At 45.4% G+C, this 16,252-nt stretch overlaps 1 protein-coding gene across 2 annotated transcripts in view; it reads right to left on the minus strand.

Moving 5' to 3' along the window:
- The window catches only part of TAF2 (TATA-box binding protein associated factor 2), a 63,848-nt gene that overhangs the window by 13,780 nt on the left and 33,816 nt on the right, over positions 1–16,252 (minus strand). For both annotated transcript variants that reach the window (XM_061562398.1, XM_061562399.1), the window contains exons 21-22: positions 15,832–15,901; positions 14,342–14,451 (exon numbers count right to left, since the gene is read on the minus strand). In XM_061562398.1, the coding sequence (XP_061418382.1) occupies positions 14,342–14,451; positions 15,832–15,901 (180 nt within the window). The remainder of the gene's footprint in view (positions 1–14,341; positions 14,452–15,831; positions 15,902–16,252) is intronic.

Consider the following 16,252-nt stretch of genomic DNA (forward strand, 5'->3'; position numbering starts at 1 on the left):
CAGCACCCCTAGTGGCTGCAGGCAGTGACGTGAACCGATTACATACAATACAGACGAATCTATAAGCTGTGATTCTTACACGCATAATTTGCTGCATGTATCAACATAAAGACTCATCGACATTCGTCATTGAAATGATGCTTGTTCCACCCTTATGGTTTGGCACACGATCAGGAAACACAATGTCCCAGTTGTTTCGTTTGGAATGTAACCATGTTGTATGAATAATAATACTGTCCTGCCATTTTATCAATCCAGCACCGGATGAAGGCTTGCACACACTTATCAGTCTTGGCGTTTTATTTTACCATACTTCACCACGCTGGTTCATATGGGATGGTGAAACGGGTGCCTGGCACCAGATCAGATATCACTCGCCACTGGTGTTGGTTCGGAATCAAACTCAGGTCACCAGGGTCAGAGCGCTGTGTACCAAGCACTGCACCACCGCTCTACCCCAAACATTTAATATTTAATATGTTTATCCATTCCACCAAGAGAGGTTCTCCGCATGCGACTGTTCATAACATCGAGTTCTACCGTGCTGTTCCTCGGCCGTAAGGAGAAAATAAAATATTCTCACAAAAGGAATTTAGATATGGGAATGAAGTGGATGAGAAAGATAAAATGTCAAATGTATTTTTCTTATTTTACATAAGATAAAAAAATATGTCTGGGCGACACATTTCATATATTTATTTTCAATAAATTAGGGCCATGTGCGATTAAATGTGGATGAGGACAGACCCTTACACTCCCCTCATCTGCCGTAAGTGGCATCGCTGGCCTTGTAAGCCGCCCAGAAATAAAATACACACGCTCACTCACCCGCAACTTTTGATTGGCCTCTCCGTTTGATGTTTGCCCTATGCTGTTGCAGCCGATCGAAAAAATTACCTCCTAATGGCCCACCCACATGTTGGGAACTCACTGAAGATGATGCCCTGCCAGATCTAAAAGCCGATGGCTTATGCTTTCTAAAACATGGCGATGCCCTTTGAACCTATTAGAGAAGTGCACGGTAAGGTCTTTTAATTGTGTGGAATGTGCGCTGGTGTGTGGGCTCAGATTCTCGCATGTAGGACATGGTGCCAGGAGCGGCAGGGATATTGTCGCCGTGGTTTTTCGCGGCTATAAATTAGGCGGGCTATCAAAGAAGAGGGCCATGACGCATGACCCTCACAGGAGGCAACCTTCTCTTCGGACGTCACTGTGTTTTGAAAGAGCGTTCAATAAGATTCACGATCCACTTTGTCAAAGCACCAAGGGCTCTAGATTTTCCTTGACATCAGCAGGCAAGTAACGGTGGGTGTCCGTTGGCACAGTACAGTTTTAAACAAGTGTTCAGCAATTAAATGTTATTTCTTGTAAAGAGGACTTGTTAACAAGCCTGGATATACTCGTAAGCTCTTTATTAATCTTTAGCTATATTTGGGAAATTGTGAGCAAGTGTTGCATGTGCACCCAAGGGGTGTACTACGGCAGAGACAACGATAGCCATGCCCATCTTTGGCGGCCCGTGAGACATTGGCCCTCGGTTGACATTCATGCCAAAAAAAATCATAAATAGGAATACGTCTGCTGTGTCTCAAGTTGTTAAACGCAGGAAATAGGAAGTGATGTCACTGGCACGCCCCAACAAAAAACACCTTTGAGATTCCAAATGTGTACCGAAGTATACAAAGTATCAAACATCGGGACGGCAGGTTCTCTTCAAGAAAAGCCTTCCGAGACAGCTTCTCACGAACAACCAAACCCTTTGGTTCTTTCGGTAAAGTCACGATTAATCGGAATCGCCTCCACTACCACCATCACTAACTCTACCTACGTGACTTTACCGAAAGAGCCAAAGAGTATGGATTCCTGCAGTCACGAAAGCTTCACATCAAGAACAAACAACCAAGTTCAACATCATGCTTCGCACTCTGACCCAATTGTCCACTTTGTTTGAGACGTTTTATGAAATTGTGGGCTGGGTGATGGATGAAGCTGACTTTAGTTCCAATCACAAGGCGTGTGCAGCAGGCCTCCGTTCCCAGGCGACACGTTATTAGCGTGGGACTCTGGGGGTGCGTCACGAAATGATGAATTACGGGCAAAAGTAAACTTTACTCTCCTTTCAAAAATTATCAAGTATCGCCGGCCCTTAAGTGGCCATGCCAGGTGCGCCCAGCAAAAGTTAAGCAAATGATTGATAGTTTTGCATTTACGCTCATATTAAATCCTTGGGTCACACCTGACGTGGGTGGTATTTGTTAAACAACCCTGGCTAGCTTACTTTCTTCTTGTGCAGTTACATCTGTGCTTTTCTAAAGCTCCCTTAAGAGCCATTTCAGCAAAGTGGGATAATTAAACTTGGTCGAGGCAGTCTCTGCCTTGGCAAGGCAGTTAGTGCAAATGCAACTACTTGAGTAATAGGCGTTTAATCTTTGAAGCTGCCACTCCCCCCAGAGATTCAATGAATTGTCATGAATCTGGGTCGCAATTTGGCTCAAGAATTGATCGTTTCTTTGCGTCTTTTTTTTCGTCGAATTATTTCCATTTGTCATACTTTCATGTCTTGTTTGCACGCCTTTTTTTGCCCCATTTTCGTCTAAACGTAACGTCACAATGTACACGAATTGCGAATGACTGATTCTCACGTGAATGATTCATCGCATGCATTGTGAGAATAGAAATCGATTGGATCTCTGCATCATTACAGGCCTAGCAATCAAGTTGCTGTCTTAGACTTGCATGAATGAATAAAGGCCTCCCTGTAAGAAGAAATATGTTTAATTAAATATTTCTGAAACTTTCTTTAATCACACATCCGAGTGATCACATCCCCCATTTAAAAAAAAAGCACGTCAAGTTACAATGAACAGCAGCGGACTGTTTTAATTTAAAACTTAAACTGTGGCATAATCACAGACTTTTTAAGAAAATGTCTTTCAGAGTAGGACTAATCATCAACTCTCATCGACAATTGCTATACACCGTACACTGCCAGCAAGGCTCTACAGGGAAAACCACATGCTAACTTCATTATGTGTGCAGTGCACAACAGCGCGATGGTCAGTCAGCTGGGAGGGGGGGGGGAAGGTATTAAACGACGTATGAAACCCAAAAGTAATTTTAAGGCAACGCTGGCATTTACAGCGGGGTCATCTGCCAGGCCTCATTTATTGCATGCCCTGTCAGATCTGGAGCTGGCGTGGCGAGGCGGTCCAGCCACTAGGTTAAGCATCAAAAGCTGTTTCATATCAAATGACATATCAGCAGCGCGCGCCACACGGAGCGCCGTGCAAAAGCCGTCGCGATCGCGCAATTAAATAATCCCCGCACGGCGAGCGCCAATGCAATATTTTACAATGGACTTCCTTCGCACCTCTCGCGTATTAAAGCCGATAATGCTAAATCAATTGCAATTTTAAAATGTCGTCTTCAGCGGCACTGATCCGTCGGGGAAATGTCACCGACGATTTGGCTTAATGCAGACGAATCAATCGCAAATCGGTGGTTTTATTATTAGGCAATAGTTACTCTTTTTGGAGAGCCGTCTTACTCTATGCGTACATCTGTACTGGTGCCATACCACAGGTTTAACACGCACTATTTGTTTAGCACAAGCGTCCTCTGAACGGCGAGGCTGATCTGACATTATCAGGAATTTATGTATAGCCTTATCACGATGCAAACATAATCGACAATATCCTTCTCTTGGATGCACCACCTTGATGGTAGTGCCTTGGGTGGGATGTGAGTCGTGAGACCTTCTCTATCGCTCACACGACCTACGTGCCTTTATCGCACACGTGACGTACACACCTATGTGTATTTGTCTATATTCTGCACGTGGAAGCATTGAATGCCGGCCAGAATATAGATTAGTTGGTGGCACAACAGGTTTCCACAGAAGAAACATTCCAAAGTTAAAATCCTCCTCCAGTGCTTGAAATTGGATATTTAAACAATCATGTCTGCAGAGAGTTTATGAATTATAACAATTCTGGCTTGCGATTCAATTTGAGAATCGTATTTATTGTGGTCTTGTTTAAAAACATTTTTTTGTTTTGTTTCCTCATTTGTTATCTCTTGTTTGAACAGCCTCACTCACTCCATTTTCCTACATGCGACAAAACGTACAGGGCTTCCATAAAAGTATCGTCCACTCAGAAAGCGTTATAACCTTCCTCCTGTTCTTTAGTATGGCCGATGAAAATGCAAAGCAATAGCCACAATTTCACATTCAGGTGGTCAAGCCAGACAAACGCGTCAGCAACGGCGGAGTGTATCGCTGTGATGCCTCCTTCGTATTTGTGGATCGAGTTATAATGAGACAGGAGTTCAAACCGCACGGTTGAATGCTGGGGTTGTGCGAAAGACAAAGTGTCTGCCAAAAAACTGAACAGCTTGAGTGATCTTCAACAGCGGATGACAGAAGAATTGAGAAACAACCAGAGCCGAACTGCTGGTGAAGACCTGGGACTTCCCTCAACGTCACTGCGACATACGTCGTCAATACTGTGGCGAACACGTGCAGGATTAGAGATGAGACTAGCGCGATAATCTCTCTATACTATCAAGTGTCGACAGGTTTAGCTCAGACGCCAGAGTTAATTGTAATTCTTTAACCCTTTCTCAGTCAGATTACGGACGTGTACATCATCGAAGTGGAATCGATTCTTAATGGAATCGGAAGTAAAAGGCCATGCGGGAGGGCACGTGGCAGAGTCTTGGTGTCAGATATCACAGTGCGGTCGTGTCACTACAGTTCAGTACAGTACAATGTCTTTAAAAACAGTAGCGCAATGCCTCTCTAAATAAAATCAAGGCTAACCACTTGCGCGTTCCGAGGTTCAGCGGTGAATGGGGCACGCACTCTGCAACTTGTAGACTTCTCCGAATGGGAAAGAGTTCATTATGAATGGTGCCTTCATGGACATCCTATATACAGTAGTTTGCATTTGAAATGCATGAATTGTAAATAATCGATCTTCGTACGCACAATTTGATAAGTGTATTCGGAGAGCATTACATCAATTTTAACCTAATGATTGACAGCAAATATGTCCGGGGAACTCACATTATCATCACCCTCTCCTGAATCATTCAAGCTTGGCTGTACCATTTAGTGTAAAGTCAACAGTGGTTGACTTCACGCACAGACTGGTTCCTGGCCCAAGGATCGTGGAATTTCCACCACTGGCTCAATACTGCCAATGGAGACGTCTGCCAGGACACTGTGACCTTGACTTGTGGCTAAACCACGTGGCGGGTTACACTCAGTCACGTGACTAGCGTGGGGGCCAGGGGGTGCCTTGCCACCACCTGGTGGCCAGAGCTACGAGTTGGGGGCCCATTGCCAACCACCATGAGATGTGTTTTCAACAAGAGTGTAAAAGCACAAAAACTTCTGTAACGATGTGATTAGGCAAGAGGAGTTGCGATATATAATAACATAGGTGGGACCGTGGAAGACAAACCAAATATTGTAGCCCCACGTGACCGACTGCCGCATCCCCTGAGTACACTGATAACAACTGCCGTGTGAAAAGATGAAGCTCATCTTCACTTTGCATGGTTACCCTGTCACGTTGGGAACGTTTAAGAAGAATCAAAAACGTATAAATAAATTCGGGCTTGGAAAGTGAAGGATTTTGATAGGTGAGATACAGAAAGTCACATTAATATAATAGGTGGCCTACTTTAAAGTTTCGTCTATGCTTGTAAAATGAAACACTGCGATGATGTTGTTGATAATTAAATAAAAAGAGTCCAGAGTGTAAGTTATGCATTTTTTATGTCTTGGCTGTCCCTTATGCACTGGCTGTGTGTATATATAAATAATGTATCTGACCACTTTGGTTTCATTTAATCTGTTTATATGAAATAGACGGCACATTACAATGTAAACAATACACCGTCGCAATCCACTCGAGATACGGCCGTGTGGAAAAATAATATCGTCGCGATTGATTTTTTTAAAGTTAAAACGAGCAAAGTTTGAGAGGAATGCACGTGTTTCCGCGCAGCACACAAGAGCAGCGAAAAGTGTGCCGTTTCCTACAAACATTTTCCCGTTGAACGGACTAGACATCGGAAACACGTTTTAGAGCCTTAAAAGCATCGCGAGCAACCCTATGACCATACTTGGCGAATGTCTGTTTTTCCTGAGATGGCTAAGTTTGCCTTTTGCTCTGAAACAAAAGTCCAAGCCGTACAAGGTAAGCCTTGCCCCATTCCCTTGTCTATTGAGGACAGAAAATATAAATGATTGTCATTAAGTGCCCTGCAATATGTAAGCATGAAGGGAAATAAAGTATGACCAGTGAGCAGCTTTTTGCATCTGTGCATCTCACATCCATCCAGGCCAAATGTATGCAACACATTCCCTGGAGGACTTCAGGGGCGTAACGATAGAGCGATCGATCGATCAATATCGATTCTACGAGGGTCATGTCGCAGGAGCGTTGGATCGTGAGAGGTTGGGTGGCAACTTCTGAATCTGAATCTTGATTTCGACTGCAGGAGGAATCCGATAAGCGACGGAGCTCTTTTCACACATGTCCAGTGAGGGGCGGGTCAGCGAGTTACAACAATACAGCGCCTTCATCCAGCAGTGCACTGACCATGGCCGATAACAATGAAGGGTGACCATACGTGCGCTGCATTGCATCTGCAGTAGGTACAAAACACAAGCGGAAGGTGCACGACTGTTGCGTATCGGCTCAACGAGCGAACACGACTGTTCCACGTGAGACGAAAAATAATGAAATGGTTAAAGCGAGACAAAACAAACTGGTTCTTGGACGGAACTGCAGCACTAAATGATTGCAATTGATCAAATGACTGGAATTGAGAATTGGGGTCGTGGGAAAGGGGGGGGTGGGCGGTGTTGGTTAATCGGTAAACCCCTACTAGGAATGGAATGGCATCACTTACAGATAACTCTCAGTGACCCGTCACAGGTGCCAACGTCAAGCAATATATGATTATTTACCCTCATATTGGCTTTGCCCCATGGTACGAGGGTTCCGGGGAGGATTCGTCCAAAGCGATATTAGCCCAGAGATTGGAAATGCTCTGCACACACACACACACGCGCCCCCCCCCCCCCCCCCCCCCGCCGAGCCGGCTGTTTCAGGACGAGATGGATGATCTCAATTTCCTACAGGAACGTTGACACAAATTCCTTTATGCGTCCTTGCTGGTTTTTGGCAATTTTGATTTTTTAAAATAAATAATAAGCAACCTCAAGTTGCTGCGTTGCAAATATGGAAACAGAAATAAAATATATCCAATTCGGCGACTGCCAGAGAATATAATGGGATGATATTACTTGCACCCCCCCCCCTCTCCCTGACTCCCCCCCCCCTCCAGGAATTTGATGCCTTGTCACAATTCAGGAGGAGGGGGGGCGGCGACATGGCCACAGCGGCAGCGTGTTCGCCACTTGCCGAAGAGGCTCGCGGTTCGAATCTAGCCGGCTGCCCTGGTTATTACTTCCTGGTGAAATAACCTAAAACACGCACCGTCCCGTTTCACAATGGACATTTAAGTATACCCCGTTATTTGAAAAGAGAAGTACATTGTGTGCCGGCGTCATGGTCCACATTTGCCACATTCCAATCAAGAAATAACTCAATTGGGAGAACGCATAGCTACCATTACCCCTTCCTGTGAAACGACTGCAGGCTATGTCTGTGAAACAGCACTTTTGTGATGACCTTGCGCGATGAGAATGGCACGAAAAATCCAATGTACTAAATTATACTGAATTGATTCAGAAATAACTTTTTATTTAGTTGAGATGAATAACTGTGCCTCTCGTGGCTGCAGAAGTGATGTAAACTCACTACTCGATATACAAGAAGCAACAACAAAAAACATTGATTCTTGAACGCGAGATTGCATGCAAGCTTCGTGAGCTTCAGGATCGATATTAAAGCATAAATCGGTGCATCGCTCCACCCCCAAAATGCAAAAGGCTTTGACAAAATTTCAGTAAATTTTAACTCGTCTCGACTGGCATGCTATTTATAAACCAAGCCAAAGCATGCGACAGCGTGTGTGTGTGTAAATGGTTGGTGGTGAACAGAAAGAGGTTACATTTGCATTTGCACCAGATGTGCCATCCGTGACGAACGACAGACAATTTTTATCACCGCTGCCCAACCTGCTCTCAGCCTGAGGCAACGTTCTGATGCCACACGTGCTCACGGGAATTAAAAACCGAAATTTTCAAATGGCGTTTCACCTTCAACTTACACTTTTTTCTGAAATAGGCCAAAACCAACGTTCTCCGGCCATCAGAACACGCTGCCGTGGATACACGCACGTGCCTTCAGCCGATCCTACACACCCGTGTTGACGACTCGGGGGTCCACCAGACTGACCATTTCGTCCCATGCACACCAGATTCAACCCAGCCCACGGAGTACGCAGGTCAAGACACTCAACCTCAGCATTCCTTCCCATTGTCTCTTTTCCCAAGTTTTCGAGATAACCGCGCTCAACTCAATAAATGTCTTAACGTACACGCGTATTACAACTCCAATAGTGCTGCTTATTGCTGGTCGCTTAGCCTTTTGTGGAACTTTGGGGCCCTGCACTCCGCAACCGTGACGATGAAAATCCAACTGCTGGATGAAGGCCTCCTAATACCGTCCCGAGTCGTGGGGATTGTTCGACCGTACTTCACCACGGTGGTTAGTGCAAGGTCGATGATGGCAGCAGGCATAGATGCGGAAGCATACAATGGCAGTAGAAAAACAAATGATGTTGCTGCTACCAACAATGTACCCTCACAGTCAACGCCACCTGCCATGCATGGCCGCTGCCCAACAACCACCGCTTATATTCCGGGATCTGATGAGATCGGGTGCATTCCAGGTGATTTGGTGATGGGCTACTGCTGGAAGTGTGCTTGCTTTTGTTTACGTGCAGGTGCTGGCTGAGCAATGGCAGAGCCCTTGGATGTTTAAACAACGCCAAATCGCAGTTGAAAGAAGTGCTCACTCCCTGGCAGACACTGCTGTGCCCTCACTTCCCAGACCCCCTTGGATTGTCAACACGGCTCAAGTTTGGCAAATGTGACGAGCTCGCGCAACCCACACTGACCCGAGATGATTTGTATTCACTGTGTAATGAAAATCCACCATTGACCAAATCACTCACGGAGCGTCAAATTTCATGAGATATTGGAAGCTAAACAGGGTTGAGCCCGAAAAGTGCTGAGATAGGTAACCGCTAAAATAAAAAAAATCTCATAGATCCACACATTCATCTCCATTATGTTCAACGCAACACACCAATGTGCCTGAATAAGAACATTGTAAATTTCGATTTAAAGCTTTCGTGACTGCAGAGATTCATATTCTTGGATCTTTCGGTAAAGTCACGTGACTTTACCGAAAGATCCAAGAATAAGAACATTGTAATCGTTGTGCACCATGTATTATGACATGTGGTTCAGAAATATGGTAATTCACAAAATAATTCAACAAAAACCTGAAAAAAAGACTGGATACAAGAAGCATGGAGAGATGAGTGCGTGTAATTGCACCTCGAGACAAACAGAGGAGCATGTGGATTACAGAACATCGGCAGGTTAATTACATCAATCTAACTCAGAAAAGTAAGTGGTCTCGGGTAGAATGGATGATGGCCGATGGTCCATAACAACAGAATAGCAGCCAAGGAATGGAACGCGTCGAGCTGATAAAATCGGCTCGTGTGCAGGTGCGCTAGGCAGCTTGTTACATCGCTGGATCGCTCGAGATGGCAACGGCTTGGAGGGGGCGCAGAGAAGGGCCTTCAGCCAGCAGTAGATTGACCATGGCCGATGATGGTAACGTTGAACGCACTTCGGGAGGCACGAGAAAAATGTGTAGTGCGTGCAGACCACCAGACAGGGCCCGTGTGACAAATACCCAGCCGAAGTGAGACTGTCAAACACCCGATACCATAGACCTCACTGTTTAGAAGCCGCGAGACCAAAAAAAAACCTCGAGGTAGCATTCATCCAGAAAAACAACTCCATAAAAGCAAAAAAGGCCCAGGGAAACATCGAGACGGCGCAGTGGGTTGTAAGCACATCATCCACGTCTAAAGCATTGTCCCTGTCACAGGGATTTGCCGAAAGGCAGATTTGCCAAGCTTATACTCACAACCGTGAGTCTCACTGCACCTATTGTGATGTTACATTATGCACAGGCTTGCGCAAATGTTTTCTAATGCAGCCAATATGGAATGGCGCACGAGGTTATGACGTCAGTCTTCCACGCATTGTGAAATGGATGTTGCATCGCCGTTGAATATTGTGAGTAAATCACCCAAAATAAATACGTTTGTACGTAACTGTGTTGGCCATAAGCCACGATAACTCTGAACCCAATAAACTGACTAAATTCAGTGAAGCCAGACAACACCCTAACACTGCTATAATTAAATGTTCAGCATTGTTTCTCACACTTTCTTATTGGGATTTTCCCCCAAATTAGATTTCGACAGTGCCATTGGCTGCGTGTAATGAGTCGAAGGTTGCATTCAGAACTCTCGCAGAGCAATGCAACGCCGTGCGTTAGAGGACGGCCCGTAGAAGCAGATTTCACAGAACTACTGCTGAGTGACTTTTTTTATACCCGCACATGTGGGCACACTCTCCCAAATGCCCTGCCACGGAGAAACATTTTCACACTATCGTGAAAAAAAAACTGATGTCTCTTAATTCTTATAGAAAAAAACGTCGCTAAATTAAACATTCCAAATGTAATGAGCTTATTTTTTTTGCACTCAATAGGTGACTGGGCTGAGACAATAAACACACGACACTTGAAAAGTCAGTTTAAACATGGGCAGCTAAGCCGTCTCACGATATTTGTGAACGAATATACTCGTGGAAACGAACGTAATATCACAACGCGCACGCGCAGGCTCATGCATGAGAATTTGACGGAATAGTGATTTCCCACACTGCGAGTCCTCGCTAGGCACGAGCACACCATTGTAGGCAGATCCAGGCGCCAATAAAAGACGTGAATGATTGTTATCGCCGCATGCTTTGTTTCATACGATGCGTTCGGTCAGCGTATGACCGCACAGACGGGCAATTTATCACTTTTGGTTTCCCGATAATCCGACATTTTACAGACAATTAAATTAATCTTGTTCGAGCCACAGCTTGGGAATGATTAATGCCAATGTGGTCGGCATAACTGGAGGAAGGGCAATGCTGTGGCACCGTGAAATTAGCGCACCATTCAATTACGATTTACTTATCACGCTTCATGGGCAGCCACAGGAATAAACGGGGAGAGGTCAGGGCATTATTCACCATCCGCTCCCGTTGCAAAAGGAAAAAAGTCATTTCCAAACGTGTCATGCTGAAAACTCTGCAACAATCTAATAATGCAGATGTTAAGTCAAAGCTTTGGTTTTAAAGCGGCCGAAGAATTGAGTTGCGCGGGGGTTCACATCAAGCAAAGTCGGCGTTGTACCCTCCATCTGTGCGACGCAGGCTTCATCAAATGGCTAAACTAGCTGAAATGTCACGGCGCATGGCCTCTGAATTTAAAGTGTGGTGGGGGATCTATAAATAACTCAGCGCTTTGATGATATTCATAAGTGTGCCACCGTCATGTCAAATCACTCATTCTCCATTGCCAGCAATGCCTACATTAGGAAACCACACCGTCGTCACCGCTGGTTACAATCTGCCTTCGCACTTAAAATTATTCAACGGAGAATTGTTTAACAACAGCGGTGATGCTCAATAAAAATAAGAGCCCCACCCTTAAGACTCTCGTGGTATAACATGTGTTTTATTTCACACTTTTTCTCTCTCCATCCTCTGTGGTAGTACGCACTGAAGAGACTAATAAAACATTTTCCGTAGCGTCATTAGTTTAAAATAAACTTTCCTGGCTCGTTATCTCAAAAGACTGCAGCAATCAGAGCAGAAAAGAGTTGTCAAAATAAGCAATTAATTTTAAAAAATGGCTTTCATAATTTAAAACAGCTCGAGTAAAGTGGCTTCAAGTCATGAATTGTTAACACCTCGGGATAATAATGTCACTTACAAGGCATTTGTTTTTTCTCTCCTGGATGAGCTTTAGAGTTATCGCTGTCCTCTCATCAGAAATGCTTAATGCCTGAGAAGGCGACTCAAAATTCACGTGCACACAAAGCAACCTTACACTCTTTGGTTTTGTCGGCAAAGTCACGTAGGTAAAAAATATAAAATAAATTAAAATGAAAACAAATAAATTAAATCACGACGTTTCAGAAGCAACACAAGCAACCGTCATCAGGTGTAGACTGCTCCAGCAAAATTACTCAGTCACGAATACTTCAAATCTAGAACAAAGCAACCTGTCAACCCCTGCATCTGACAAACAACAGCTGACTAGCTCACAAGACCTAAGGACGTTCCAAAAATACTGAAAGAGAGAGATCACACTCACCATCTTCAAGATCCCCCATAGACTCGCTCTTGCCTACCTCTCCCCTCTCATCTCAATCGACGCCCATCAACGCACTCCCTATCTCTCACCTCTCTCATCTCTCTCTACTCCCCTCCACGCACTCTCCAAAGACCAGTCTACCTTCACTCAGTTGGCAGAGGCGCTCATTCTCCTCTGCTGCTCTCAAGGTCTAGAACGCCCTTCTCCCAACAATCCATTCCGTTGACTTCCTACTCCTGTTCAAGTCCAGTCTTGAGACCTTTCCTTTCCTCCTCTTCCTACGACCTACTCTCTCTCTCTATAAAATATGCCCACTGTCTCTGTACAGTGCCTTGCGATGCAGTCGCATTAAGACACCCACACATCCCTAATGTATTCTAAATTGTATTGAATTCATTTCACATTACGCCACGGCTCCAGTGCAAGTTACTAAAGTGACACTGCACGTGACAGCGGCACAACACACACAGACCTTCGAGAGACTAAAGGTATCTCTAAATCTTTAACATACGACAACAGGCAAACAACAGGGCGGTCGGAGACTGTGACTGCGCTTGCGAGCCACCGCCAGGGAGAGTTGGGGCACAGGCTGTTAAGAGTTCACCTTGGCCTTGGGAGGCATGCACACTGTACCTTCGTATCAATCAGCCACCCTTGACAGGTCAGGGTCACCTCCCCAGGCTCGCGGTTCATTACGTTGAAATTACTTGCTCGGGAGCAGGTTTCGGGTCTCAAAGTTGAGTACGCCGGATGAATACACACACAAAGTGCCCCCGTATAGTCTTAACAGACTGTTGGGGAAAGGGGTGTTTGCGAGTACCTACGAGAGGCCGAGTGACGATGTTTCCACACCACGCCAGGGACTGAATTGAGGACGAGTCCACACACACACACACACCCGGGCTCGCGCCCCATTGCTGCCTCTGTGCTCGCTTGCGACTGTCGTTTCTAGGGCTCTGCTCGTGGTTGTTAAGAGCACATTACAATAATAATATTTTAATTTACGGTGAATAAATGCCTCGGCAACTCAAAGCGCCTTACATCACGCCATCTCAAAAAAGGTCACCCCTAGTGGCAGCTGTCCCTGTGCGGCACAAGGCTCAGCACAGGCCTGCAAGCGGAAATACCTAACCAGTAATGAGCAATGCTGCGTCGTGTAATATTAATATTTGTGTATTTTATTTTAATTGCATTTGTGTGTATATTTGCATGTGTGTGTCAGCATGCGTGGGTCTAATGCAGGGAGTACAGAAGCATTGAAGGAGAGTAGTGATTAGCGCAATGTGCTATGAACCCAACGACCCAAGTCCGATGCTCGCTCACCACCAATAACAGTGGCGATTTTTTTGAACCGGTCCAGGGACTCTCCTAGGCCGACTCAGCCTCAAATGAGTACCCTGTGCGGTGTGTAACACCGCCACTGGGGAGACAAAGGCGGTCGGGTTCGGTGCTGGCCACCCACCACCTCGTGCGCCGTGCCGGCCTTTAATAGGTACTCGCTAACAGCACTTGCCCCAACAGTCTGTTCAGGCTATAGGGGCGATCTTTGTCTTTGAATGGTGTGTACATGAGTCACACATGGTGTAAATAACACCGCTTCAAATTAAGACGGAAATCGTGTGTTCGCTTGTGTGTGTGCCAACACCAATGGCGATTATTTGATCCCGGTCCTGGGCCTCCCCTAGGTCGACTCAGCCTCAAATCAGCACCTGGTGTGTAAACATCATCACTACGGAGACAAAGATGGCCCCGGACGTGATATTGGCCACTCAACCCCCTCGTGTGCTGTGTCGGCCTTCTTAGGGCGCTGGCCAAAAGCACTTTCCCCGACAGTACGTTAAATTGAGGGGAGCAGATTCCCCGCCTTCATATGCATGCGCGAGCTTGCGTACCTGAGTTCATGAGCTTCCAGAGATTATCCACCAACGCCTCGCTGCACAGCGGCGAGTCCGAACCGCGAGCAAATGGCGGCACGCGGATCATCATGCTGAGAATCTTGTGCCTGCGGGATGAGCGTGGGAGAAATGCGCGAGCGGATGCCATGAAACGATGTCAAGACAACGGCCAACTATGATCAATTACTCGCAAACGATGAAAACCCCTCGGCCAAAACAGGATTTGATGCCAAAGAACCCCCTTCTCACCTGTTAAATAATGTAACATTGCATTAAAGCACGCGCACACACACACACGTGGTAAGCGAAAGTATGCTAATGAGTTTGGACGTGAAGGAACATTAATTTATTTTTACTGCGTATTATATTAGAAAAGGAACAGGCCGGACAGTTAAATATAGGTTCAATTACAGTGCTTAGGTGAAACTATATTAAGAGCTGATGAAAACAATAACGCTTGCATACAAGCAGGCTTGCAATAGATGCTCAGAACGTTCCCAAAGCATCTACGATGACAATCATAACTGCAAACTTCACAATTATTTGTTATCAACAGGCAGCTAAAAATGCGACAAAAAGGGTGACCTTTCAAATGTATTTTTTTGCTACTGAAGAGACATTCTGCAGATCAACTACCATGGTGAATGGATGGAAATGGCAAACAGATCAATTCAAAAGTTTTGTATTTCAATTTCTTAGATACTTCTGACAAACATAATCTCGATGATCTTTTAATCTTAAACAAAAAAGAAATCGGTTTCAAATGTCAAAAACGAAAGTTCACGCTTCTGCTGCTGCTGCATCGGCCTTAGCTTCTCTCAGCCTGCGACGACTATATCCGCAATTGTACATTCACACCGCCAGTCAGATAAGCCGGGGGGGGGGAGCGCATGCAAAAAGAAATCTTAATTATTTTAATAGTCTGGAGTGCATATAAGTATGTGGCGCGCGCTCCGGTGGTATATATTTAGCCGTGTAGATAGGCTCGTCTGTAAACACAAGCACGCCGGAACAGGTGCATGCACGTGCACACATGCGCGCACGACTTAAACGGCAGAGGCGCACGACGGCGGCCAGCCGCGTGTGTGCAGGCGGCGCGGTGGGTTTCATTCACGCCGCGATTAGGGCTTCGATGAATATGTATGCGTGGCAGGGCCCGTTTCCCAAAACTATTTCTCAAACTGAAGGAGACCGATGGGGCCTGGCGGGCCGCAGGCGTGGGCGACGCGCTCAATGGATGGGGGGGCTTGACACGATCATGTGTGACCTTTGTCGGCGGATTAACCGACGGGCGAATTAGTCCGGAGCGACGGGTGAATAATCGGCGGGCAAAGCAGCTCGTTGCGAACAATCAGCATGTTTGCATTACATTGCGTTAACCTTTAAAGGAATAATACGTAATGCAGCGCTATTGATAACGGCGAAATCCATGATGCCAGTCAACGGTACATTGCAAAGCAGAGGTGATGAATGGGCTTGTTGATTACCTGATGTAAGGTATGGGGTCCGTGTGAACTAGGTCAAGCAACCACTGCAGCACGTCTGCGCTCATGTCCACTGCGGTACAAAAATAGAGGAAAATATAAATTGCGCATTATAACAAAATATGTACAATTTCTCAGTACATTTCAACTCATAAGATTTTATTGCATATAATGGTTTTTGTTGGAGTTTTGAGGATTAAAAATTTGCTCCTAATCATGAAAAATTTCAGCCCACCCTCATATTTGCAAACTGTCCCGTAAGGGTGCAATTAATAACCCACGATGTTTACTCTGCCGTGTGTAAAAATTATACAGCAGGATGCTCCAGTCGCTTGTGTCCACATAATTTACTTTCCAGATTATTCGTTGGGTTTTAGAATAAGAGCTATACAAAATAAATTGTGTGGCAAGCATTTATTATAAG

The sequence above is a fragment of the Lethenteron reissneri genome, chromosome 29 (genome assembly GCF_015708825.2).
Source record: "Lethenteron reissneri isolate LAM-NWPU_2019-01 chromosome 29, ASM1570882v1, whole genome shotgun sequence".
Classification (NCBI taxonomy): Eukaryota; Metazoa; Chordata; class Hyperoartia; order Petromyzontiformes; family Petromyzontidae; genus Lethenteron; species Lethenteron reissneri.